A 27,595-nucleotide genomic window follows, 5' to 3' on the forward strand; every position below is an offset into this window, starting at 1 on the left:
CTACCTCACACTGAGGAGGAGCAGGCAGCTCCTTCCTGACAGGACTCTACCTCACACTGAGGAGGAGCAGGCAGCTGTCCTGACGGGACTCTACCTCACACTGTGGTGGAGCAGGCAGCTGACGGGACTCTACCTCACACTGAGGAGGAGCAGGCAGCTCCTTCCTGACGGGACTCTACCTCACACTGCGGAGGAGCAGGCAGCTGACGGGACTCTACCTCACACTGAGGAGGAGCAGGCAGCTCCTTCCTGACGGGACTCTACCTCACACTGAGGAGGAGCAGGCAGCTGACGGGACTCTACCTCACACTGAGGAGGAGCAGGCAGCTGTCCTGACGGGACTCTACCTCACACTGAGGAGGAGCAGGCAGCTGTCCTGACGGGACTCTACCTCACACTGAGGAGGAGCAGGCAGCTCCTTCCTGACGGGACTCTACCTCACACTGTGGTGGAGCAGGCAGCTCCTTCCCATACTCAGAGGAAGAGGGACATTTCTCATTTAGCTTTTGGCTGCCTCAGCTGTTTCACCAGCAGAGTTGAAGGGCTTTGCTAAGACCCAGTCAAGCAGCACTTTGCTGACAGTGGAAAAAGAGATAAGAGTGATAGATAAACCGCTCATACAAAGAAGTAATGGCCTTGTTTTGCCCTGGTCTTGCACATACAGTATGTGCGTGTCAGTCTATAATGACCTAGGCTCCAGACTAGCTTCATTTGAGCAATAAATGTCTGACATGATGACAAGTCAAGAATCTGAGAGTCCATCATGTAAATACTGGAGGTGCATCTAGGCACAGGAAGAAAGGATAGTCAACTGGGGCTTTGTTTTAAGAAATACTGTAACGCTGAATTTCCATTCTGTAAGATTAAGAGGAAGCAGGAGGAGAGCATGGGAAAGGTTATTGGGAGATGTTGGTATCCAACAGTGTTTTGTGAATCAATATGGGGATGCAGTGTTGCAGCTACTTCACCAACCTATGTTCACTCATCATGGTGCATTCGTCTCTCCATGGCCTCCACTAGCTGTGGCCATGTCTTGTCAACAGTTGAATCTGTTTGTATGGTGGTGGGCTAGGGGTATGAATAAGGGACAATCTCTGAAATAGTTTAGGCTGTGGAATGAGAGAGCACCTGAACAGTAATTCACATCTGTCTCTGGCTTGTACAGTATGTTGGTGGTGGGATTATTTAGGGCAATAATAGGCAATGCTGGTACCAGGGAATAATTGAGTGCTCGGTTGGGACAAAAAGCAACAACATATGTGATAAACATCAGAGCCTTTGTCCGCAAGTAGGGCAAGGTTTTCCAGATTATGAAAGGCCAGATTGTACGATTTCAAATGATGTGTCATACATTGAAATCTGAAACAAGTTGAAAAAGGTATGCATATTTGAATGTTGATACCCCCCAAATCAACAAACTGAGAAAGTTTTCCCAGACACTTTTCACAGGCAGGTAATGAGTGGGAACAATAGCTGGTTAACTCCTCCCCCATTACACTACTTGTCATTATCTACCTGTCATCTGTCAGTGGGGTTGTCAGCTAACACTCAGGAAACAAACTTGCAGGGTTGATGTTTAAATTGCTAAATAATAATAATAATAATAATAATAACTAAAGATTCATGATTTTGTATTGCCATGTGTGCCAAATGTTTATTACATCCCATTATACAAGTACAAGAGAGTAACATTCTTATGACTTCAGTTTCAGTCGACATTGCAGCAGCAAGAGAAAACAAAATGGCAATGGAAAAAATGGTATTCATTAAATGACCATCATATAGTCCATCATTCATCTAGTGGGACATCAGTTCAGGAACACCAAAGTCCCACTAGATGCATTATGGACTATAATGATAAATGCATACACATGGACACAACATTCTTATTTCTTTACTATTCTATTATTGTATTGTCAGTTGTATCTTGCCTTATTGTTTCCTTATAAATATTGCCATTTTGTTTTCTCTGTCGACTGGAACTGAAGCCATCATGAATCTTTATTAATGATTATATTAATTAATTATTATTATTATTATTATTATTATTATTATTATTATTATTATTATTAGAAATGTAAACATATCAGCCCAGCAAGTTTGTTTCTGGGGGTTAGCTGACAACCCCACTGATTTGGTAGTGGAGTTTACCAGCTATTGTTCCCACCCATTACATGCCTGTGAAAATGTATGATACATCATTTGAAAAATGAAAAATGTACATTATTTATGTTCATCTTTCAAAATGTGTTTGCAAGATCTTTGAAGGAAGTATGCAAGGTTTTCTCTGATTGTGCAACAGAGAGAAAAACTAAATGCTGAGCCCAAACAATAGACTGTTATGACAAATGCATAATACAGTAGGTAACTGCCTGGCCTTCTTTAGGGAATCTCTATTATGATGAAAGTGGATTACTGAGGATAGGACCGCTGAGGGAAGCCATCCTTTAATTATGTTTTCAGTCAGGAAAATAACATATTCAACTGAACGAAGTGCATTACAGAGGAAATGGTGTTCTGTAGAAAAATGGTTTCCTATGATTGAAAACATCCTTATGTCATTATACCTATACGACATCAGCTTTTTCAGAAGCTGATCTTTAGTGCAACGATGACAAAAACTCACATGGAGCAGCAACAAAACCATCTATCCCTGCTATAATGCCTTCACTATCTGTAAAACTCAGAGTCAGGAATATAGGCTACGTCATTACCAAACCAAAACAACAGCCGTGACCTGGTTTGCGAACCCACAGCGAAAACTGAGTCCGTTTAACAGAGTACAAAAACACAACAGAACCAACAGACAGTGTTGCCAATATCGTCTAGTAGTGCAACATTAATTAAATGTGGAAGTCTACTACGTTCCAGTTCTGCATCCGGTTGAACGCGTGATTCAAGTAGCTCGTGCAAACCCGGGAATGCCATTGACATGTTTGAAAGGCACAACACGGGAACCTTAGGGCATTCTGCTCAGGTGTGAACAGCGAAAATCACTGGCGGGATTCCATGTCATTTACAGGGAACTATGTGTGAAAATGGCTTAACACACATGACCCCTATCACATCTATCCTGATCAGGAACAGTATGAGGGGTAGTGGTGGTCTAGCTAGTGGATAGTGAGTTGGACTTGGGATCGGAAGGTTGTGAGTTCAAATCCCGCCTGAAGCCACACCACTACTAGTGTGCCCTTGGGTAAGGCACTTAGCCCTCAGTTACTCCAGGGGGAATGTCCCTGTAATTCGTAATTGTAAGTCGCTTTGGATAAAAGCGTCTGCTAAATGGCAAAATTATTAAAATTAAATTATTATAAATTATGAGCACAGTATTTGCTAAAAGGACATTGAATGTCACCTTGTGCACTCAAAACTCTCTATTCCACCTATTCAATAACAGAACAGGGAGGATGGCTGGAGGGAAAACTGAGTTTCTGCCTCTCTGTGTATTCTCAGGGGGTTCCTAGGCCCCCTTGGGCCCCCAGCCTGTCTGACCTCCCTGTGCTTACCAGCCTGGCCCGGCTCTCTCTTTCCCCTGCTTTCAGGAGATTGTGAAACTTCCTCTGCAGGGCTGGCGTCGCACTGCCAGATGTTTCCTGATCCCTCCATGTTCCCGGCTCACTCCCCTCCCCAGCGGTGGAAGGGAAGGGAAGGGAAGGGAAGGGAAGGAGGGAGCAAGGGAGTGCAGCCTCTCACTCTTTATCTGGAGCTAAACACACAGGGACACCTGGAGTCCTTGCTCTCACGCCGGAGCTATCTGTGTAGCCCAAAGACAGAGCCCGCTGGAGGTGTACTGCAACAGGCATTCACTTTGGCTCAGTGAGAGAGAGGAGGCTGTAACTCACCTGTGCACACACACACACACACACACACACACACTCTCCTCATCGAGCTGCCTGCCTGCTCACACACACATCGTCAGTGTCCTGTAGAAGTGGAGTGCAGGGAGCGGTGTCCTGGTCGTACAGCCTAAAGGCTGCTGGTCCTTCTCTGGCCATGTCGTGGGACTGCGGCCTGCGGTACATGTTCTCCGTGTCCCCTGCGCTGCAGCCGGGGGGCGTTTGTGCCGTACACGACAACAAGGAGGACCGGTCCAGGCTGGAGGTGGTCCACAGGCTGGCCAAGGACGGCTGCCGCTTCCTCCACAGCCACAACAGCAGCAGGGCCCCAGAGAAGACAGCCGAGGTGAGATGGCCGGACGTACACACATCATACTGTGCCCTGAGCAGGGTGTGTTAGTGGCGGGCTATGTGATAGTCCATGTGATAGTCTATGTGATCGTATGTGATATGCAGTAAAAGCAATAGTCGATTGAGAGCATCTCTTGATGTGGTGTGTGGTGTGTGGTCCTCTGTGGCTCAATCAGTACAGCGCGGAGCTAACAACGCTTGGGTTGTGGGTTCGGTTCACGCTGGGACCATATATACTGAAGAATGTATACACTCACTGCAATGTAAGTGACTTTTTGAATAAAAGCATCAGCTAAATGGAATATTATGCTGTAAAAAAAGAAAATAATAATTTGTAGAGCATGGTGCTTACAATGCTGAGGTTGTGGGTTCGATTCCCAGTGGGACCATATATAACGATAAAAATGTATGCACTCACTGCAATGGTAGTCGCCTTGGATAAAAGCGTCAGCTAAATCGCATATATATAGGTGATATATACATATACCATATACGTATATAGGTGATATAAGGTTGGCCACACTTGATTGATTGAATCATGATATTCCATTGTTTGCTATTACAAACTCTGGGCAGATTATGCACAGTATTCATCAGACGAACGTTATACATAGTCTGAAACGTTTGCAAAAATATGTTTGAAGGTAAGAGAGAACGTAAGAAACCATTTGAATGAGGTCATTTGTAGTCTTCTTTGATGCTTCCTTGCTGCACAAGACGTAATGGTTGTCTGTGGCCTTATCCCAGGGTGCACATCAACAAGGCTCTATTTCAGACTCTGATTGTGTATCACATTTGTATATCCAACCCAATTAGTCATATTTTCTCTTACACCCACATATAGTATAAGATAGCAAGTCTAGCTCTAGGACATACTGTACCGTAATGTATGCTGTAGTGATGGGCCACTGTGTGTGTGGATCTCCCATAGAACATTGAACTGTGCTCAGGTCTTTCTCTGATAGGTCAAAAGGCAGGCTTGGCCTTTTCCCTTGAATGAATTATTGATCCTGCCTCTGCAGCTGCTGTGCTGCGCTGGGGACAGGTTGGCCTCTGAGGTCACAAGTGTCCACCGAAAAACCCCAAATGGACTCCTTTAGAGTAAAAATGTATGCTTTTAATGAGGGAGAGAGTGCCTGGGACACAGTGTTCCTGTGTGAAGTGTGGAGGGTGACCTACAAGTACCACTGGATTCCTCCCAACATAAATACTGTAGAGTAAACGCTGTCCGTCAGTCCTGTGTATGGGTCATGTCCAGTCAAACAGAACTGCTGACCCCCCAGCCTGTAAACGTTCTCTCTGTCTCTCCGCTGGCTTCTAGAGGCACCGTGCTGATTTATAAAGGTCGTCTGCGTTCTCTGTGCGAGGCTGAGGCAGCTCAAACACGTACGGTATGGAACACTTGAAGGTGTCAGTCCTGACAGAGCACAGGCTCAGGCACAGGCGTACGCAGACATGGACAGGAGGGATCCTCTGTATCGGGTTTAATCTCTCTCAAAGACGAGCGTGCGTCAGAGAAAATGGGGGAGAAGAAGGTCAGAAATGTGTTCAGAAATGTGTTCACAAAAGTAACGTAACACGAATGTATCTGGTTGTTATCCAGAAGTAAGTTCTGCTTCAGTGCTGAACTTCTAAAGTGAGTCCATTGGCTAGAAGATGATGTAACATAAATACACATCTGCACATATCTCAATTTGTGTTTCCTGGAAGAGTAGTGTGTGGAGAGCATAGACGTGTTTAAATGGATTTGTTCTGGCAGGCTCAAATGAAAAGTGCTTAGCATTAGCAACCACATTTGCTTCAGTATATATAGTACAGTAAATGCCGTAGATGAAAACGGTGTTAGAAGTAGCATTAAGGCTAAAAGTAGCAATACGTAAGTCCACAGCTCCCCTGAAAAAGACATTAAAAACTACGAACATTACAGACTAGACTAGAAAGTTATAAAATGCAACACTACTCAAAAGGAGAAGACTTTATACAAAATGTGCTCCATTAAGATTTGAAATGCGTTCAGACCAGTTTCACTATTCTCTAAAAGAAGTACACGAAGCTCTGAAAGACATTTGGTTCAGCTATTGCATAACATAGCCATGTATCTACAGCCATTAGCTCACAGGCTTCCTTCCTACAACACTCAACACCTATGTATACAATTCAATGTAAGTAGAGCCTATGCTGAAATATCCCTGAGGATTTCTAGGAACTGCATCACTTTGGGTGATCCAATACCTGGATGCTTTCATGAAGATAACGAACTAGGTTGATTTTGTAACGTCCTCCTTTCCACTACAGTAGACGGAGACGTGAGCAAACGAGAGCATACGAGAAAGGACAAAAAAGGTTTGAGAAACAAAGAAACTTATCATGACACCACCCTATTCAGGACACCAGCTCGACACAGTGCTATTGACCACTGAGAATGTGACATTTACTGAAACAACAACCTATATACTGCACAAGATCATATCTAAAGCCTGTAAGTCCTGAGAGGTAAAGTTCACTGTGGGGATTAAGGACAGGGCCTGGTCCAGAGAAAAGGTCAGAGTCCTTGTGCGTTCAAAATCCACCCTAAAACCACACAATGTCTAAAACCACACAATGTCTTGGTGTGGTGGCCAGAGTGAGGGGCCAGGTCTGGCCTGTGGTACTTGCATCAGCTCTTCCTGCCATTGTTGGTGAGCTGTTCTGATACAGCTGGCAGGAAGGGAAACACACGGAGCCGACGATGAGGTCGGCCACGTCTCTTCTCCTACTCACCACTTACAAAGCCATCAACAAACTGGCCCCCTCCTACCTTACCGACCTCGTTCCCCTCCACACCCCCTCCCGTTGCCTCAGGTTTGACGACCAAACCACCCTCAAGACCACCAGGACCAAGCTCCGGACCTGGGGTGATGGGGCCTTTTCTGCCGCAGCCCCGTCCCTCTGGAACACCCTCCCCAACCATATCAGACAAGCCAACACCCTCCCAACATTTAAACAGGCCCTCAAAACCCACCTCTTCAAGCTTGCCTTCACCAGTTAACCCTCTCCCCCTCCCCTTCCCATGTGTCCCCAGCACTACCTTAATTAGGCCCCTATACTTTCCTTTATTTATTTTTGGTTTCTACTCGATCTTTTCAGTTTGTAAAGCGTCTTTGAGTGTCTAGAAAAGCGCTAAAAAGTCATTATTATTATTATTATTATTATTATTATTATTATTATTATTATTATTATTATTATTCTCAAGCAGCTAATTTGTGATTGGCTTTAACATGTGTTTAAACTAAGACTATTCAATAGCAGTGATAAAGCAGAGATTGGATGTAGCTTAGGGTAACGACCTGGTGACAATGACTGGTTAAGGTGGCGCCAAGAATAAATGGATCTTGTTAGTAAACAGGTGAAAGAAGTAGAAGTACTGTCTATAGAAGTATTGTCTATCCAGAGGGCTGTCGTTGTCATCGCTTTTCTCACTTACATTCAAGGCACTTCATGCATGTTCAGGCTTCTAAGACAAACAGTACTGTACAGTACACACTGTAGAAAGATAATACCTCTCCTTAGTTCATCCCCAGATGGCCATTACACAATATGAGCAAGGCAATAAAAACAGACAAACAAATGAACATTAGTTTGATGAATGACTGGGAGACTCCAGAGGTAGTAGGTGCTTAGGCACAATGAATCAGCAAACACACACACACACACACACACACACACACACACAACTAAAAGTGTGGCGTTTGGTTCCAGGAAACACACTTTAGCCTGTCACAAGACAGTTTGTGTGTGTGTGTGTGTGTGTGTGTGTGTGTGTGTGTGTGTGTGTGGATAAGATGATGTGTTGTTATGATGTTCTATTCTGTTAAATTTCAGTTGGCAAAGACTCAGAGGTCTGAATCTCAGGACTCTAGGAGGCCCATGGCACATTACCATGAAAGGTCCTGTTTGACCAAATCAAAATAAGCCCTGTGTAATGTCTTTTGCTGGGAAAATTGCTCTGCTCAATGATGGACATTCCAGTGTGTGTGTGTGTGTGTGTGTGTGTGTGTCTGTCTGCGTGTGCGTGTGTGTGTGTGCGCGTGTGTGTGTCTGTATGTGTGTGTGTCTGTCTGTGTGCGTGTGTGTCTGTGTGTGTGTGTGTGTGTGTGTGCGTGTGTGTCTGTGTGCGTGTGTGTCTGTGTGCGTGTGTGTCTGTCTGTGTGCGTGTGTGTCTGTGTGTGTGTGTGTGTGTGTCTGTGTGCGTGTGTGTGTGTCTGTGCGTGTGTGTCTGTGTGCGCGTGTCTGTGTGCGTGTGTGTCTATCTGTGTGCACGTGCGTGTGTCTGTCTGTGTGCGTGTGCGTGTGTGTCTGTGTGTGTGTGTCTGTGTGTGTGTGTGTGTGTGTGACCATGCGTGCAGATCAGTTTAAGTGTGTCAGGAAGCCCTGATGTGCTGCTGAAGGTCCCAGGATGCCTCAGTGCAATAGGCAATTAGAGCAGAAAACTGCAGCCACTTCTAGCCTGTCTGGCTGCCTAATTGCACGGACAGAGGCGAGTCTGAGGGATGGGTGTGGAGTGTGTGTGCTGAGGAAGTAGCCTGTGAGCATCACCAGGCATTCCTCATTAAGAGCCACTGAAAACCCACCAGACCAGACACAGCACTCTCCAACATTCAATAGACATCCATTACATTAGTTAATAGATACAAAGAGATTCTGCAGGGTCAAATGACGACTGACATGTTGACAGAATTTCAAATTGATGCAAGGGAACGGTCAAATGTTTTATCGTCCAATTTTGTCAATTTGTACTGGTGTGCTATCTTGGCCAGGTTCTCCCTCGAAAAAGAGATTTTAATCGCAAGGGACCCTCCCAGGTTAAATAAAGGTTACATAAAACTGAAATAAATCAATAAATACAATAGAGAAGTAGACTCACTGGTTCTATTACCAATCAACTGTCATCATCATCATCATCATCATCATCATCTCATTTCAGTGCTAACTGTACTTCTCCAGTAGGGATACAGAACATTCCTTCTCTGAGGAACAAGAAGGAGATTGTTCTGTCCATTTCCTGGAGGTGTGTCTTAGTGCCAGAGACCTGTGTCTGCAGGGATGTGGAACAGCGATGAGCGTGGAGTAGAACTGGTTTGGTCGACCCTTGCGATGACCAGGTAATCCACAGACAACGGTGATAAAAAGAGTCTCTGTGATCTCCGTGGATAAACTAACTTGATTTCCCCGGATCAATCCCTCAATTTCTCCTCCGTCAGTGTGGACAGGTGCCTCCAAAAGTGTGTCTTCCCCACATTAACCCATACATTGCCAATGGAATTCGTATAGAACATAGACAGAAACAAATGACATTTCAACAGACATGACATGTTTCTTTTTCATTTACCCATTCCATATATAACTTTGAGGACATTTCATTTCAATAACCCCTTTCATATGTTATTTTCTGGGTAATTAATTATAGTACACCATATATATGTATGGCACATGTGGGAGTGCCACATCCTTGTGTTCACCAATTTTGCTACCCCTCTGGCTCTTGTATTGAAATTTGAATGAAACACCTACTGATCCAGGGTTTGTGTAGTCTAATCTGATCCGCTGTTTTTAAATGGGTTTCCTGTAGAAACATGATATCGGCCTTCACATTTTTAAGGTGAGAAAAAAATCTTAGAACGTTTAACTGGCCCATTCATAGATTTAACATTCCAGGAGATCAATCTAACTGAATGGTCCCTCAAATTGCCAGAGTTAATGGATATGGAAGTCATTGTTTAATTTGGGGTTGTATGGAATGACATGAAGGCAGTGTAGGAAATAGCATAGAACACTGTAAGGCTGTGCGGTCCTCGCGAATACACAGGTAAGATAGCCAGAGATAAAAGGAAAATGAAAATGAAAATGAAAAAATAAAAAAACAAAAACAAAGGGGAAATAGAAATAAAAAATAAAAGGTATAACAAGCAAATTAACACCTAATGAAGACAACAAAAAACATAGACAATCCCCTCCTAGGTGCTCTTTCCCAAACAAAGGGTATTTTGAAAAACCACCGGTGCATCAACTCACTAACTAGCCTAGTCTAGAACAGACAAGCTATTCTATCCACTGAGAGCATGGCTCCCTAAAGTAATGGATATAACAAAACAGATCCCAATAAGCATGTTAAGACGAGTTATACGTGGCAAGGTGCACACATAGTTCAATCATTGTCACCAAGATATGAGGGACTAATAAGGTGAGCAAAATGCAGCAAATTAGGATTAGAACTACAGAGTCAAAAGCAGTTTGGCTGAATGATAAATAGTTCAGTCCAGTTGATATCAAGTTAGCGCCGTACTTATACAGACATTTCAGCAGCTTATTACATTTCCATTGAGAAGCCACAGTACAAGCCTGCATAATGGTTGCATGATTACTGCATTTCAGATTCACAATGCTGTCCTTGTGTCAAATGTCTTGGCTACTGTATATTGTGTTCTGTGTTCTGCTACTGTATATTACAGGATGTACAATGAGAAGGAGGACCATCATGTCGATGTTGTCGTGGTGGTCATTGTTTGGGATGACTTAGTGGGTTAAATGGCTTTCACCCGTGATCTAGAGTCGAGTCGATGGGGAAAAGGCATAAGCGACTTTGTTCTCCGTGTGGGTGGAGAAAGGGAGAGAGAGAGAGAGAGAGAGAGAGAGAGAGAGAGAGAGAGAGAGAGAGAGAGAGAGAGAGAGAGAGAGAGAGAGAGAGAGAGAGAGAGAGAGAGAGAGAAAGAGAAAGAGAAAGAGAGAGAGAGAGAGACAGAGATGACCAGTTTAGTGTTTGTCCTCTGTGCCTGAGGGCTATCTATGAGGGCTGGATATCTATAGGATAGATTGATACACTCTGGTGATTAAGTGACATGGCTGCAGCAGTGTGACTGTTGTTCTCCACCAGTCCCTATGCCTTTGTTAGGACACTATAACACACACACACACACACACACACACACACACACACACACACACACACACACACACACACACACAGAGGTGCCATTGGGTCACCCATGTGAATCAGGCACTAAAACCATTAAAAACCCTGCTGTTTTCACCCTACAAAATCCAGCACACTGACACCACGGCCCTTTGGTGTTTTTAAGTGTTGCTGGATGCAAATTAATAAATTAATAAATCATCAAATCCCAGACAGCACCAATACATTAATTAAAATATGTATGAGGTTTTTCTTTTATATATATGTAAATCCCTGAATGGATTTGCTGATTAAAAAAAAAGAAGATAAATAATACTGACAGTGTATCTGGATGTTTCAGTCCCAGGGTTGGATTTGGCATTGTCATGGAAATCACTGCTGATGTGTGTGAGGAGAAGAAAAGGCACGGAATCTCCTTGGTGATAACACACCTCCCTCCCTCCCTCCCTCTTTCCCTCCCTCTTTCCCTCCCTCTCCCTCCTTCCCTCCCACTCCCTCCCTCCCTCTTTCCCTCCCCCTCCCTCCCTCCCTGCCTCCCTCTTTCCCTCCCTCTCCCTCCTTCCCTGGCTTTCTCCTTCCCTCCGACTTACTCCCCCCTCCTCCCTCTCCCTCTCTGTGCTTCCCTCTCTCCAGTCCCACAGTGACGAGGCGGTGTGTGTGAGGGAGAGGGGTCACGACGTGCTGGTCCTCCGGAGGGTGGCGTCAGAGCGGCCAGCCCTCTCTGCATCAGCGAGGGAGGGAGGAGGGAGGGCAGAGGAGAGGGACAGGAGGTAAGCTTCTCCATTCCTCTCCCTCCCTCTCTCTTACTCTCACTCTCTCAGTCTCACTCACTCTCTTTCTCACTCTCTCTCTCTCTCTCTCTCTCTCTCTCTCTCTCTCTCTTTCTCCAGTCATTCTCCACCTCTATCTCTCACACACACACACTCACACGGACACACATCTAAACACGCACACACACACATGCTCACATGCACACATCTAAACACACACGCATGCATAGACTGCAGCTCCCTGCACAGCCAGATGGACTGAGTGTGTGTGTGTGTGTGTGTGTGTGTGTGTGCGCGCATGTGTGCGTGCGTGTTTGTGAGAAGGAGCTTGTGGGATTGTAAGAGAGGGAGCTCCTCTGGCTAGCTGGCTGGTGTGTAAGCAGAGAGGCTGGGCGTGCAGAGCTCTGTCTGGGGCTGCAGAGACCAGGAGACTGTCTGGTGCTGCTCCCAGGGTAGACATACGGAAGTAGGAACCTCCTGGGCTCTAACTAGCTGCCGGTGGATGGACGGACGGATGGGTGGGTAAGGAGGGATGGGGGGGGCCTGATGCAGCAGTAACCACGGCGACCGTGCCGGCCGGCGTGAGGGCACCAGGGGGACGCCCCGTCGTGAGGATGGGAACTCGACGAGCCCCACAGCCCCTGGACCTGCGACTGCTGCTGCCCGCCGCTCTGGTGGAGCAGGAGGAGGACGAGGAGGAGGAGGAGGAGGAGGAAGGCTCCTTGGAGAGCAGCAGCAGCAGCGGTGACAATAACAGCGGCGGCCGGGCGGAGGGGCCGACAGCGGTGCCCACCTTCGACGTCCCGTACTTCCGCTACATCGACGAGGAGGAGAGCGAGGAGAGCAAGGAGAAGGAGCGGAGGAGCAGCCGCCGTAGCCGCTCCTCCCTGTCCTCCGCGGAGGAGGAGGAAGAGGAGGAGGACTCGTCCAGTGACTCTGTTGTGTCTGCTGACAGGTACGTGGTGATGTCGGGGACGCCAGAGAAGGTTCTGGAACACCTGCTGAACGAGCTGAGGCCAGACCACCACGACCAGGGGACCACCGCACAGGGCAAGAAGCCAGGTGCGTAATAATAACTTTATTTGTATAGCGCTTTTCCTGCCAACGTTGCAGCTCAAAGTGCTCCAATCATTATATAATCATCATTTAATTATTTAGTCATTTAAAGGCAATATTAAAAAGATGGGTTTTTAGACTTGATTTGAACATATGTGCTGAGGTTGCATCCCTAATGTAAACTGGCAGTGCATTCCACAATTCTTCTTTTGTACATGTGGTACACAGAGAAAACCAGCGTCAGAAGACCTGAGAGCTCTATCAGGCTGATAGGGGGTAAGGGGGGCGTCCCAAATCACTGCAAATGTTTTCCTTGTGAGAATCTGTTATTGTTTGAGATATTTTGTCTTGTACGGTAGTCGGTGCGTTAAAATGATGTGTCTGAAGAGTCCAGGAGTGTTTAAGAATGATGGATGAGCGTGGCTGAGAGCCAGACGAGAGATACGATCATTGGGAGAGGAGCCTGGTTTGTTTATGTGGAGGAGGTTCATTTATAATACAGTATCGTTAATAAGAATGTGTCCCATCCACTCCTCTCCTCTCCTCTCCTCTCCTCCCCTATCCTCTCCTCTCCTCCCCTCTCCTCTCCTCCCGTCTCCTCTCCACTCCACTCCTCTCCTCTCCTCTTCTCTCCTCCCCTCTTCTCTCCTCTCCTCTCCTCTTCTCTCCTCCCCTCTTCTCTCCTCTCCTCTCCTCTCCTCTCCTCCCCTATCCTCTCCTCCCCTCTCCTCCCCTCTCCTCTCCTCTCTCCTGTCTGATGTGCTGGTACACTAGCTCCCCCTGGACATTGGGACTTGGGCTAATAAGATGTCGTCATCCCTGGAGTAGCTCTAAGTTTGTGCCTGTTTGTTTTCACAAGCAGACAGAGATAGGGATTTCTCATGTTCCAGGTCAGAGGGGGGGGGTAATTCTCCCTCCCTAAGGTACAGGCCTGTCTCACTGCCACAACAAATCAACACATTCCCCCTCCTTCTAGGAGGCAGAGGAACATGCCGTACTGCTGCCAGGAGAGAAGAGATTGCCTCTTACTGAGCATGGATAGATGAAGGTAGATATGATGATGAGAGAGAGAAATAAGAAATGGCAGAGAGAGAGAGAGAGAGAGAGAGAGAGAGAGAGAGAGAGAGAGAGAGAGAGAGAGAGAGAGAGAGAGAGAGAGAGAGAGAGAGAGATGGCAGGCAGAGAGAAATTGTGATAGATAATGGGAAATTGCAGAGAGAAATAGTGTGTGAGGGGGGGGGGGGGAGAGAGAGAGAGAAAGCAGAATGCTCCTGGGATGTGGGAGATGGATGCAGTCACAGATGATCTCCCATCAGGCTGTGTGCTCGCTCCCCTCAGACTAGAGACCGTTCATTCTGATGAGGAAGTCAGTAGGGTCGTTGTATTGATCTCATCAATTTCTCTAGAGATGTGTCTATGATTAAAGACGCAATGCAAGAAGCACAGTGTACTATGTATGAGGAAACTCTTAGGGACACTTACTTAATTGTCAATTAAATCGAATTGTTGATTAAAGTAATAGGTGGTTTCAACAATAACAAGCTGTCAAAGACTTCGGAGTTGATGACGGTAAATATTTATTTTCGATTTAGAATTTTGCAAATCAACATCTTTCAAATGAAAGATTTCTATTGGTTTACAGTGTTCTTTGTCAATTCCTTTGATTTGTCCAGTGTCAAATCTAAATCAAATCAATCCCCTCAGTGAAGATAATTTCCCTGAGGGTGGTGGTAGTGGCAGGCGGAGTGGACAGATCATTGAGGATCAGCTCCTGGATAGTATATTGAAGCACTTCCACCCCCTCCAGTGTCCTGTGCTGGGGCAGGGTGAGAGTCAGATAGGGTCACATAGCAGGACTGCATTGATCTCTGGTCTGATGATTCTCAGAGTCCATTGGGCTGAGCTCTCTCTGCTCTCTCTGTCTGTCTGAACTCTGCAGCACTGCTACATTTATTTACTTGGTTTGATCTGCTGTATTTAGTTTGTTGTTATATCCGACTTTGCTGTTCTTATCTCACTTTGCTTTGTTGGTTTTAATGTTTTGACATGTGGTTTTAACTACGTCTGGTAAGGTGTCCTTGAGAGCCTTGAAAGGCGCCCATAAATAAAATGTATTATTATTATTATTATACAATACTACCGGTACTGCTGCTACTGCTACATTACTACTGGTACTACAATACTACAGTTCTACTGGTACTACAGTACTACAGTACTACGGTTATACGGTTATACTGGTATTGCTGCTACTGAGGTTGTGACTGGGGTGTCTCCCCTCGCTGCTCTCCTCTACCAGAACATCCAGAGGGCTGAGGTCCAGTGAGAACACAGCGTCGGCCCACTCAGCAGCACCAGGTTTCTGCTGTAAAGCCTTGACCAAGACCAGACCAGCTGCTGCCCCCCCAGGAAGGACACCCTGCTGTGTGTGGGTGTGGATGAGAAAGCAGGCAGCCATGTGACCATTGTAGTGCAGTGTTTGGATGCAAAGAATAATGTTTGCGTGTACGTCGGGGTGTTTGAGTGTGTATGTTGATGTTAACATGTACACTACGTGATCTGAGGACCTCGTGGTCGGTGTTAGATAACATCTATAAGCTACTTGTATACCCTAACCCAGCATGAAGAATGCATAACGATGTTTCTGCAAGATGGGCACTTTGAAATGATCACCACAGGCGTGTTTGAGGAACGGGAACATGTGATGGTATACAGAACATGAACCCTATGGCTGTGACTGTCCAGCTCCCTGTGTGGATCCTCTACCCCTGCAGGGAGCTCCTCTGGGAGGTAGTTAATTTAAAGGCAATATTAAAAAGATGTATAGTCTTGAACATATTTGCTGAGGTTGCATCTCTAAAAACTGGCTGCATTCCACAATTTGGGTGCATAAAATGAGAATGCAGCCTCACCAAATCTCTTCTTTTGTACATGTGGTACACAGAGAAGACCAGCGTCAGAAGACCCGAGAGCTCTATTGGGCTGATATGCTAGCAAAAGACCTGAGAGCTCTATTGGGCTGATATGCTAGCAGAAGACCTGAGAGCTCTATTGGGCTGATATGCTAGCAAAAGACCTGAGAGCTCTATTGGGCTGATATGCTAGCAAAAGACCTGAGAGCTCTATTGGGCTGATATGCTAGCAAAAGACCTGAGAGCTCTATTGGGCTGATATGCTAGCAAAAGAGCTGAGAGCTCTATGTTATGATCAATAACTGTCCGCACCTTGGATAACAGTCAACACTTTATTCTCTTCACACATCGCTCTGCTTGCCCTCCAACAACACGTTTCAACCGGGGTTACCCCACTAACTTCCTGTGCCTCTTAAAGGCGCAGTCCCACATACATAACATTTACCCCCCCACACAGGAACCAGAAGAACACAATGAATAACACAACATTATTAAACTTTTTTTTCTTTTTTTTAACCTTGATGAACTGGGTAGACTGCCAGTCACCAGCATAGCCATGTGGGTTATTTTGCCACTGAACAGGCTATGCACTAAACCTTACCCTTGGGTTCACCAGTCCACGGTATAGTCTCTCAGGTGTGCTGGTCTGACCCGGGCACGGGCCGGACGAGCCTGGGCGAACCCCGGCCTCCACCAGTTCAGGTGGGAACTCAGCTGGACCCTGCGGTTGTTCTTGGTCTATGATGGGAGGCGATGCCACCTTCCGAAGCCGGCTTGCGTGCCACCGTGATCCGTCGTCCAGGCGAAACAAGGCTGGCCCCAGCTGAGCGGTGACCTTCATCGGCGCAGACCAGAACGAGAGCAGCTTGTGGTCCCGGTTAGGGCGGCGAATCCTGACCCAGTCCCCCTCTGTGAAGGGAGGTGTTCTCACCCTCCGTCTCCTATCGAACCGCTGCTTCATCCGCCACTGTGCGTCAGCGACCCTGGCGCTCTGGCAGGGTGCTGCTGCTGGCGTGGCGAACGCTGGGGCCCGCAGCCGATTCAGAGGAAGCTGCAGCTCACGGCCCATCATCAGGAGGGCTGGGGAGCTGCCGGTAGTTGAGTGCGGCGTTGCTCTGTAGTGAAGCAGGGTGCGGAGCAGCGCGGCTGAGAACGGCAGGCCCTCTGCCAGGTGTGCTCTGACCCCATTCTTCAGAGTCTGGTTAAAACGCTCGACCCCCCCATTTGCCTCCGGGTGGTAGAACGCCGTACGTATGTGTTTGATCCCCCTTTCCTCCACGAAGACGGCAAACTCCGCTGAGACAAACTGCGGGCCATTATCAGTTGTGATGGCGTTTGGATTGCCCCACCGAGCAAACAGAGAGGAGAGGAAGTCAGTGACCACCCGAGCTGTTACGGACCCCGTGGCGACCACCTCTGGCCACTTTGAGTGGAGGTCGTAGGCCACTAGGAGGAAACGTTGGTGGTGTGGGACGCCATGAAGTTCGCCACATATGTCCAGCTGGATGTGCTCCCAAGGCGTGGGTGGCCACTGCAAGGGCTGTAGGGGTGGTGAGGGTGGCGGGCCCGTCTTCCCACTGACCAGGCAGGCCGTGCACTCCTTCACCATCATCTCGATATCACAGTCTATGCCCGGCCACCACACCAAATCCCTGCAGCGCTGCTTCACCTTTACAATGCCCAGGTGGCCCTCGTGCGCCATGGCGAGGACGCGCGCCCTGAGGTCGCTGGGGATGAACGTGCGGAGCCCCCGGGCCACACAGACACCGTTCCAGCAGGTCAGTTCATTCCTGACCCGATGAAAAGGCGCCAGCTCCTCCGGCACTTTCGTGGGCCAACCCTCCCGGATGTAAGTGCGGAGATGGGAGAGCGTGGGGTCCTCTGTCGACGCGCGCTGAAGGTCCTCCAGGGAAACCGTGGCCTGGAGTGGGGCGTGAAGCATGAGCACGAGCTCTGACTCCATCTCGTCTGAGCCCTTGTTGGGCAACGGGCCGGGGTTGGGGCCGCCGAGTGCTGGGACGGGGGTGGCTCGGGAGAGCAGGTCAGCCACTACATTTTCCCTGCCGGGGGTAAACAGTGTGGTGAAGTCATATGGTTGAAGCCTCTCCGACCAGCGGTAGATCCTCAGCGGCTTGTGGCCCGAACCTGAAGTAGCGAGCAGGGCCGTGAGAGCCTGGTGGTCAGTTCGCAATGTAAAGTGTCGCCCGTACACATACATATGCCACCGCTCGCACGCCCAGACGCAGGCTAGCGCCTCCCGCTCCCCCACCGAGTACTTTTGTTCAGCTGTGTTGAGGGACCGAGAGGCGAATGCCACCGGGCGTTCCGTGCCCCCCTGGATCTGGGACAGCACCGCCCCGATCGCCGTGTTGGATGCATCACACGTCACGAGTGTGGGGCTCGCCAGGTCAAAGAATGCCAGCACCGGCGGCGAGGTCAGCTGCTTCTTCAGTTGGTGAATAGCAGCAGAGCAGGCCGGGGTCCACTCCCAGACCGCGTCCTGTTTCAATAGTTCACACAGTGGGGAGGTGGTCATGGAGTATCGGGGAAGGAAACGCAGGTAGTAGGCCGTCATCCCAAGAAAAGAAGCCAGCTGAGCTGGGCAGGACGGCTCCGGCAGGCGCAGCACAGCCTCTACGTTAGAGTGTAGCGGGCTGAGTCCGTCGGCGGTCAGGCGGAACCCCACGAACTCGATGACCGGAGTGGCGAAGGTGCACTTTTCCCCATTTAGCGTGAGGTTGTGGCTGGCGAGGACGTCCAACACCCTCGCCAGGCGCTCGTCATGGACGTCCGGTGTCGCACCATGGACCACTATGTCGTCCAGGAAGACGACCACACCCGGGATGCCGGCGAAGATGGTGGTCATGATCTTCTGGAAACAGCTGGGGCCTGAGCTGAGACCGAAGGGCATGCGGGTGTAGCGGAACACCCCGCCATGCGTCACGAAAGCTGTCAGGTTGCGGCTGTCGGGGTGCAGCGGAACCTGTAGGTAGCCTTGGCGAAGGTCGAGTTTCGAGAACACAGAGGAGCCGTAGAAATGTGCAGCCAGCTCCTCCACCGTGGGCAGCGGGTACCTGTCCGGGATCACTGCCTTGTTGACTGACCTGAGATCGATGCACGGACGCAGTCCCCCTGACTTTTTCTTTACCACCACCAGGTTCGAAATCCAGGGGGAGGCATCGACACGCTCGATGATGCCCGCATCCGAGAGTTTCTGGAGCTTGGCGGTGACGTCGTCGCGTAGGGCGAGGGGCAGGGGGCGTATGGGCTGTATCACCGGATGCACCTCGGGCTTGAGGAGGGGCTGGTGGTTGAAGGCGGTGAGGCAGCCCAAACCGCTGAATAGAGCAGGCCAGCGTTGTTCCCACGGCGAGCCAACAGACAAGATGGCGGATCCAACATTGTCCATGAGGGTGAAACCCAGCTCGCAAAACAAATCAAAACCCATGAGGTTAGAGCCCTGGTGAGACACCTGAAAGGTGAATGAGGGGAGGGCCTTAGTCCCGTAACGCACAGTGAAGGCGATTGTGCCCACCATGTCTATTTTGGAGTGCCCATAGTCATATAGGTCCTCAGCGTTGGCAGTGAGCGTTCGGAGTGGAAAGAGCCGCCGTACCGTGGCAGCGTTCATGAGCGACCTGGAGGCCCCCGTATCCACCAGCAGTGGGAGGCGAACCCCATCCAGCTCAACAGTGCACCACTTAGCCGGTCGGGGGGTGGCAGTCACTGAATGGATGGTCGTCTGTGTGGGCCGTCCCGGTGTACCTTGTGGCCGTGGACAGTCTGTTGTGGGGGTAGAGGGCAGACCCGGGCAAAATGGTTCTGCCTGCCACAGCGCTGACACTGCTGCCCCTTGGCAGGGCCGTTTGGGGCTCGGCTTTGGTGTGATGATGAGCCACAATTACCACAGGCCCGGCGTGTTGTCGTACCCTGGCGTGCAGCAAAGTTCACATCGAGGCCGTCCTCTCGGAAACCGGACTCGGAAGGCTCCGTGGGCGCCACCATTTGAGTTAGTAGCATGGGTCTGGGGGGAAAAGAGCTGGAGGTGGGCGCTAGCTGTGACTTCAAGGCTGCTGCTGACTCGAGTTGGAATGCTAAATCCACAGCTTTAGCTAAAGTTAGGTCGTCTGGCATCATTAACAACTTGTCTCTGAGCTTTGAGTTATTAGTGTGTTCAGCCAGCTGATCCCGTATCAGCTCGTCTTCCAGCACCCTGAATTTACAGAGGCTGGCTAGTCCCCTCAGATCAGCCACGTAATGGTGGATAGACTCACCCGTCTGCTGCCGACGTTGGCGAAACATTATCCGCCGGAGCATTACATTCTGTGGAGCAGCAAAATGTCCATTGAGCAGTGTCACACAGTCCGCGTATCTCGGAGCGGGTCCGAGAGTCCGAAAAATCCGCTGTCCCTCGCTGCCCAGTGAGTGAATCAGCAGGGCTTTTCTTCGTTGGTCACTAGCACCGGCCAACCCGGCGGCTACTATGAATGTCTCGAAGGACTCACACCAGCGAATCCACGGGACCGGTGGATCGACAGGCAGGGCGAGGAACGGGGGAAGAGGTGAGAGTAGAGAATCCATAATCCTCGTCGCCAATGTTATGATCAATAACTGTCCGCACCTTGGATAACAGTCAACACTTTATTCTCTTCACACATCGCTCTGCTTGCCCTCCAACAACACGTTTCAACCGGGGTTACCCCACTAACTTCATGTGCCTCTTAAAGGCGCAGTCCCACATACATAACACTCTATTGGGCTGATATGCTAGCAGAAGACCTGAGAGCTCTATTGGGCTGATATGCTAGCAAAAGGTATTTCAGATATTCTGGTGCTGTGCCAGTGAGAGCTTTATAAACAAGCAATTTTTTACAAGTACAGGGGCCTCATTTATAGAAAGTGCTTAGATCAAATGTTGATCTTACCCGTGTTGTACGTAGAAAACCACGTCAACGTAGTGATTTATACAATTTCAACGTGAGTCAATTTGACCATGGAAACGATCGTAGCTCGTGTATTCACCTTGCGTACGCACATTACCTACTGGTTATGCGGAGTTATTACAGGCATGTGAGCCGCACTGCCTACTGTAATTAATGCGAGGTGAACGTGACTCGTAATAAAATTAACGATGTTGTTATCAGCCGAGAAAATGAGTATAATTCAAGATTTAAAAGGAACTGATGTTTATGATTGTATTTCAGTATTTCTTTATATCCCTCCGGAGCTGTCTATCTCCCCTTCAACATGCCTAGTGTGTTCCACAACGGACCTTGCCCGGCCACGCGCTCAATTATACTGGATTTTCTCCGGTGTCTGGGAGTGAGCAAAGGGAGTGAGCAGCCATGAGTTGAGGGGTGATGACTGAAATAAAAACAGTCAAAATCGTCCCTCTTCTAAAACGGCCATCCCCTCTTTCCATACTGTATGTTTTTATCAATGAACGTGGTATTACTGCTATTTCAAGGTGCGCACACATGCAATGACATTTTTACCAAGTTACTGACACTGAAGTCATTGACGCTGAGGGGATGCTAAAATTGGCCTCATATGATAAAATCCACCACCTCCCCTGATTTTCTTTTACAACTTGAGTAGAGTATAAGCATTTGCCTGGTTAGTTGTCATGATCAAACGTTACAAATGCAACTTACCGAGAAGCCACCCTTCTCTGCCCTCTCCCGCTTCCAGACTACCCTATATTATAGCACTTGGCTTAATTCAGCCGCTATAATTGAGGCGCTATCACAGGGCGTTAATACAAGCCTCATTCACCTGCATTCATTTTACCTGCGTTGGTATTTATAGAAGGAAGCACGTACGCAATTTTAAACCATCTCAGCCCGTTTTATAAATAATGCTTACGTCCGTTTAGAAAAATGTGCTTACGTGAAAGTCAAAGATGACGTTCAAGTACTTTTTTTATAAATGAGGCCCCAGTATTCTCGCTACAAAACCCTACAAGAGCATGTGTTTACAGAGATGACATTTATAACTAATCTGATTGGATTTGAATTCTGCCAGAGACACAGTATTTGGCCGGATTCATATTATGGTTTGAGGTCTGGAAGTGAACAGGCTCCCTGATTCTCCATTAGTAAGGCATGCACTGGTGATACTTTATTGCATTATAGTAGCCTAGATTATTGCATTATGCATACGTTGCTGTATATGATAGGAAGTCATCATGAAGATTTAATGTCGTTGCTCTCGGCAGGGTAGTCAGTGCTGACTACTGCACATGCCTGGCAAAATGAACATGCTGGTTTCGGGAAGCTGAATTGATCCATTTCAAGAATGCTTGATTGATGAGTTGATGTTGTGTTCAATCAATGTATTGACTGAATCAATTCGTTCCATTCTGGGATCCCTTGTAATTGGAAAGTAAATGTTGTCAGATGAGCTTTGATGGGCTATTGTGTTCTTGACGTAATCCAGAGTAATAGGAATACCACATTCATACAATGACAAACCCATACTATATACTGTAGCTCTCTCTCTGTCCAGATGCATCAAACTGTGTAGGAAGAGTTTATTAATAGAATTGAGGTTCAGTCTCATATGATTTCCATGTACAGGTTTTCATTTACAGTACGTGAACAACGGCAAAGCCCCTCTCCCACCTTCTTCTACCTCTCCCACCTTCTTCTATCTCTATATCCATCTTGTTCTACCTCTATATCCATCTTGTTCTATCTCTATATCCATCTTGTTCTATCTCTATATCCATCTTGTTCTGGCTAAATGAAACTATCTTGGACTCCGCGATTAGCTTGGAAGGACGGACCTTACACCGCGCAGACCGCACGCTACTCAGCGGTAAGACTCGCGGAGGCGGCATCATAATATCTACGAAGGATAGCTGGTGCTTAAACACGAAAACTGTAAGTAGCCACTGTTCCCCAAACCTGGAATACTTGACTGTTAAATGCCGACCCACTTACCTACCGAGAGAATTCAATGCAGTGTATATTACAAGCGTTTATATTGCACCAAATGCAGACGGTAGCTTAGCATTGGCGCGGCTATATGACGTCATCAGTGGTCAACAAAGCACAGATCCACAGGCAATTCACATTGTGGCAGGAGACTTCAATCATGTCGACCTGAAGGCAGTACTACCCAAGTTCTATCAGCATGTTAAATGTGCAACAAGAGGAGAAAAAACACTGGACAAGGTATACACCAACATCAAACGTACTTACAAGGCTAGACCGCTAGCTCATCTAGGCATGTCTGACCATGTGTCAATCCTCCTGATCCCAGCATACACTACCATGGGGAAAAGTGCTCCCATCACCACTAAGACTGTCAGAACCTGGCCAGAAGGGTCCGCTCCACTGCAGATCTGCCTAAATGACACCCCATGGCAGGAATATGAGCATGAGGACCTGGAACAGTTCACGTCGTCGGTTCTGAACCACATAGTGAACTGCACCAACTCAGTCACCGTGGACAAACGGGTCCGGGTCTACCCCAACACGAAGCCATGGATGACTGGGAAGGTCCAAAAACTGATCAACGAGAGGGACAACGCCTTCTTCGCAGGGAAGAGCACACCGCTGTACAGCACCACCAGGGCTAACCTAAAGCGCGGCATCAAAGAGGCCAAGGCAGACCACAGAGAGAAGATTGAGGAATGCTTCCTGAGCAACGACTCCAGGCAGATGTGGCAGGGGGTTCAGCACATGACAAACTTCAGAGCCAACAGGCTCACAGCCGCAGAGGACGACCCCCTGCTGGCGGGAAAGCTGAACACCTTCTACGCCCGGTTCGACAAGGGGCGAACGGAGGTAACCACAACACAAACACCACTCTCTCCAGCTCTCAGCAGCCTCACCCTCACAGAGCATGAAGTGAGACGCGTGCTGAAGGCGGTGGACCCCAGGAAAGCCTCGGGGCCGGATGGCATCCTGGGACGGGTGCTGAGGGACTGCGCCGACCAGCTGGCCGGGGTTTTCACCAACATCTTCAACCAGTCCCTGTCCCAGGCCACCATCCCACCCTGCCTGAAAACCTCAACTATCATCCCAGTCCCGAAGAAAAGCACGGTGAGCTGCCTAAACGACTACCGCCCGGTGGCACTCACACCAATCATCATGAAGTGCTTCGAGAAACTAGTCCGGGCCCACATACTCACACGCCTCCCGCCCAACCTGGATCCATTCCAGTTCGCCTACAGAGCCCACAGGTCCACAGAGGACGCCATCGCGACGACTCTCCACGCCACTCTATCCCACCTGGAGAGGGGAAACAGCTACGCGAGACTGCTCTTTGTGGACTTCAGCTCCGCCTTCAACACCATCCTTCCAGATAGGCTAGTGACCAAACTACTAGACCTGGGTCTATCACACTCTATATGTGCATGGATCAAGGACTTCCTGACCGACCGCCCCCAGAGGGTGCGGGTGGGCCCCCACACCTCCACAGCCCTCAGACTCAGCACTGGGTCCCCCCAGGGCTGCGTGCTAAGCCCCATCCTCTACAACCTCTACACCTACGACTTCACCCCCGTCCACCCCAGCAACTCCATCGTAAAGTTTGCAGACGACACCACCGTGGGATGCATCTCGGGGGGGGGCGAGACGGCGTACAGGGATGAGGTAGAGCAACTGAGCAAGCTGTGCAAGGTTAACAACCTGCTGCTGAACAAGTCAAAGACCCAGGAAATCATCGTAGACTTCAGGAGGAAAAAGTCCGAGATCCAGCCCCTGCTCATCGACGGAGAGAGCGTGGAGAGAGTCTCAACCCTCCGATTCCTGGGGGTGCACATGCAGGATGACCTGACCTGGAAGGACAACACAAAAGCCACCATCAAGAAGGCACAACAGCGACTATACATCCTGAGAGTCCTCAGGAAGGAACACAGCAAGCAGGAGATACTGGTGACCTTCTACCGCGGCGCAGTGGAGAGCATCCTCACCTACGGCATCTGCAACTGGTTCTCCAGCTGCACAACCGCGGAGAGAAATGCGCTACAGAGAGTCGTGAGAACAGCCCAGAAGATCACCGGCGCCCCCCTCCCCTCTCTGGAAGAGCTGTACAACACACACTGTCTCAGGAAGGCCTCCAAGATCTCCAGGGACCCAACCTACCCTGGGTACGAACACTTTACCCGGCTGCCCTCGAAAAGGCGGTTCAGGACCATGGCCGCAAGGACAAACAGACTGAAGAACAGCTTCTACCACAGGGCCGTCCAGGCCTTGAACACAGCAAAGACCTAGGTTCTGGGCCCTGGACAGTCTGGACGGATTGATGGCAGCTGCTGGACTGAAAAAATCAGGTGTAGTGCTGAGGCACAAATATGTACATTTCAAGCCTGCAAACTGCGACACTTTAAATAAATGTGCAATAACACTATGTGCAATATGACAACCCTAGTCGTCTATCTGTACAGTATAGTATAGTGGATAGTGTACATAGCCTTTATTTATGTAAACCAGCTCCTTCCCTTCTTGTTTTTTTTTTTTAAAGTGTTTTTTTTTCTTTCCTAACACCAGGGGAGCCACCCCTCCTAAATTTCGTTGTTTGGTACCTGTACTGTAGCAATGACAATAAAGACCATTCATTCATTCATTCATTCATTCATTCTATCTCTATATCCATCTTGTTCTACCTCTATATCCACCTTGTTCTACCTCTATATCCCACCTTTATGAAGTGAAAGACATGGACCATGTCCCACACCTCTGGTCCAGGCCCAGTAACAGGGGTGTTTTGTAGTGTACTTGGTGTTGTGCTGAGTAAGAAAGGACAGATCAATGACAAGGAGACTAACTGGCTGGGGTTCATTCATTAAACCCATTAGAATATGCCCAGAGCCAGGGCGCTTAGGTGGCGTAGCGGGTTAAGCGTTGACCATGTAACCGCAGGGTCCCCGGTTTGATTCCGGCCGGGGACATATCCTGCATGTCATCCCTCCTCTCTCTCTCACCCATCCTACCTTTCTAAATCTCTACTGTATCTACTGTACTGTATTAAAAAAAAAAATAATAATAATAATAATATGCCCAGAGCCATTACCTCAGGCAGTGTGGGTACAGTAGTCTTTCTACAGAAAACAGGAAATTGGATTTACTAGTGAATGATCTCAGCTCTGTACTATGCTATGTTCCTCTGTGTACTGTTGAGGTGGTTTCCAACTACAATCTTCAGTGTATACAGTATATACCTGTCCTTATGTCCTTGGATTTGTACAGGGATGAACAGGAAGACTTTGAGATACATACGGTATATGACTTGAATTTCTATTTCCAGTTCTAGATATTGCTGTATGAGCTGTATGAGCTGGTGCCAAATATGAGTTTGCCACAGTGCAGTTTGTGCAAAAATGGCAAAACTCTTTGGATGTAATCCTTGCCAGTGAAGAATTGTTCATACAGTAAATTCAAAATGTTACTGTATTGAAAAGCGGAAATTGCTAGGTGAGTAAGCCTCAAGGTCTTCTGATAATAAAATATGAATTCTGTTTTTTAACTCACAAACTACTTCAGCTCAGAGGCTAATGTATGGTAACCCTAAGACGGGTCTTGGTCAGGGTTATCTGAAAAGAACAGACACTAGAGATTTAATATAGTTGCAGTGGAGCAAGGGGATGGTGCTGTGTGTGTGTGTGTGTGTGTGTGTGTGTGTGTGTGTGTGTTTGTGTGTGCGTGTGCGTGTGTGTGCATGTGCATTTGCGTGCGTGTATGTGTGTTCAAGTGTGCGCGAGTGTGTGTGTACCGGTATATGTGCATATTAGTGTTACATTCATGGGGTTGTCACTGTCAGTCTGTGTTGTACCATACTTGTATGTGTATGTTGAATGTCTGTTGCTAACTTGCTACTCATAAAGCAGTGAGTGATGTGTCTCCAGCTGCACACTGTGGATTAACATAATGATATGAGGCTCTGTGGAGCAGAACGCATACAAAGCCCTGGGAAGTAAGTGTGAAATTAAAGGGGGGAATTTACAATGCTGGGTGTGAGACACACTTACATAGAGCTGGGGAAGAGGTTGTCACTAATAGGATTTGTCGGGCTTTACTCTGGCCCGGCGTCTTCTCTTGAACCACTCTTTCTCTCTTTCTCCTTCTCTTTCTCTCTCTCTCTCTCTTTCTCTCTCTCTCTCTCTCTCTCTCTCTCTCTCACTATCTCTCTCTCTCTCTCTCTCTCTCTCTCTCTCTCTGTCTCTCTCTCTCTCTCTCTCTCTCACTATCTCTCTCTCTCTCTCTCTCTCTCTGTCTCTCTGTCTCTCTCTCTCTCTCTCTCTCTCTCTCTGTCTCTCTCTCTCTCTCTCTCTCTCTCTCTCTCTGTCTCTCTGTCTCTCTCTCTCTCTCTCTCTCTCTCTCTCTCTGTCTCTCTCTCTCTCTCTCTCTCTCTCTCTCTCTCACTCTCTCTCTCTCTCTCTCTCTCTCTCTCTCTCTCTCTCTCTCTCTCTCTCTCTCTCTCTCTCTCTCTCTCTCTCTCTCTCTCTCACTATCTCAGTGACTTACATAAATGGCATGATCAGGAGAGGCTCAGCATGACAGAAAAATGTCAACCTGCCCAAAGTCTCTGGAAGGCATTTCGATTTAATCATCTTTTCAGCGGTGCTCTAGAGACATAGCAGTAAACACAAAATAAACTGCAAACTTCATAATCTGGAAATATCATGTCCTACTTGAGGACCTTCAACCAGACCCTGTCACAAATAGTTGATAGATTGTATAGATCAAAGCCAGTTCAGTCCTCTCAAGATGCGTC

General features: G+C 48.2%; 1 protein-coding gene across 1 annotated transcript in view; it reads left to right on the forward strand.

Annotated features, from left to right (window-relative positions):
- Window positions 1–3,993: 3,993 nt before the first annotated feature.
- Window positions 3,994–27,595, forward strand: part of rapgef5b (Rap guanine nucleotide exchange factor (GEF) 5b) — a gene marked incomplete at both ends in the record, with an annotated part of 38,977 nt that continues 15,375 nt past the window's right edge. Inside the window, 3 exon segments of the mRNA XM_080540312.1 lie at window positions 3,994–4,182; window positions 11,770–11,906; window positions 12,862–12,968. Of these exon segments, the coding sequence (XP_080396438.1) occupies window positions 3,994–4,182; window positions 11,770–11,906; window positions 12,862–12,968 (433 nt within the window).

The sequence above is a fragment of the Nansenia antarctica genome (assembly GCF_963989245.1).
Source record: "Nansenia antarctica genome assembly, chromosome: 10".
NCBI classification, from domain to species: Eukaryota; Metazoa; Chordata; class Actinopteri; order Argentiniformes; family Microstomatidae; genus Nansenia; species Nansenia antarctica.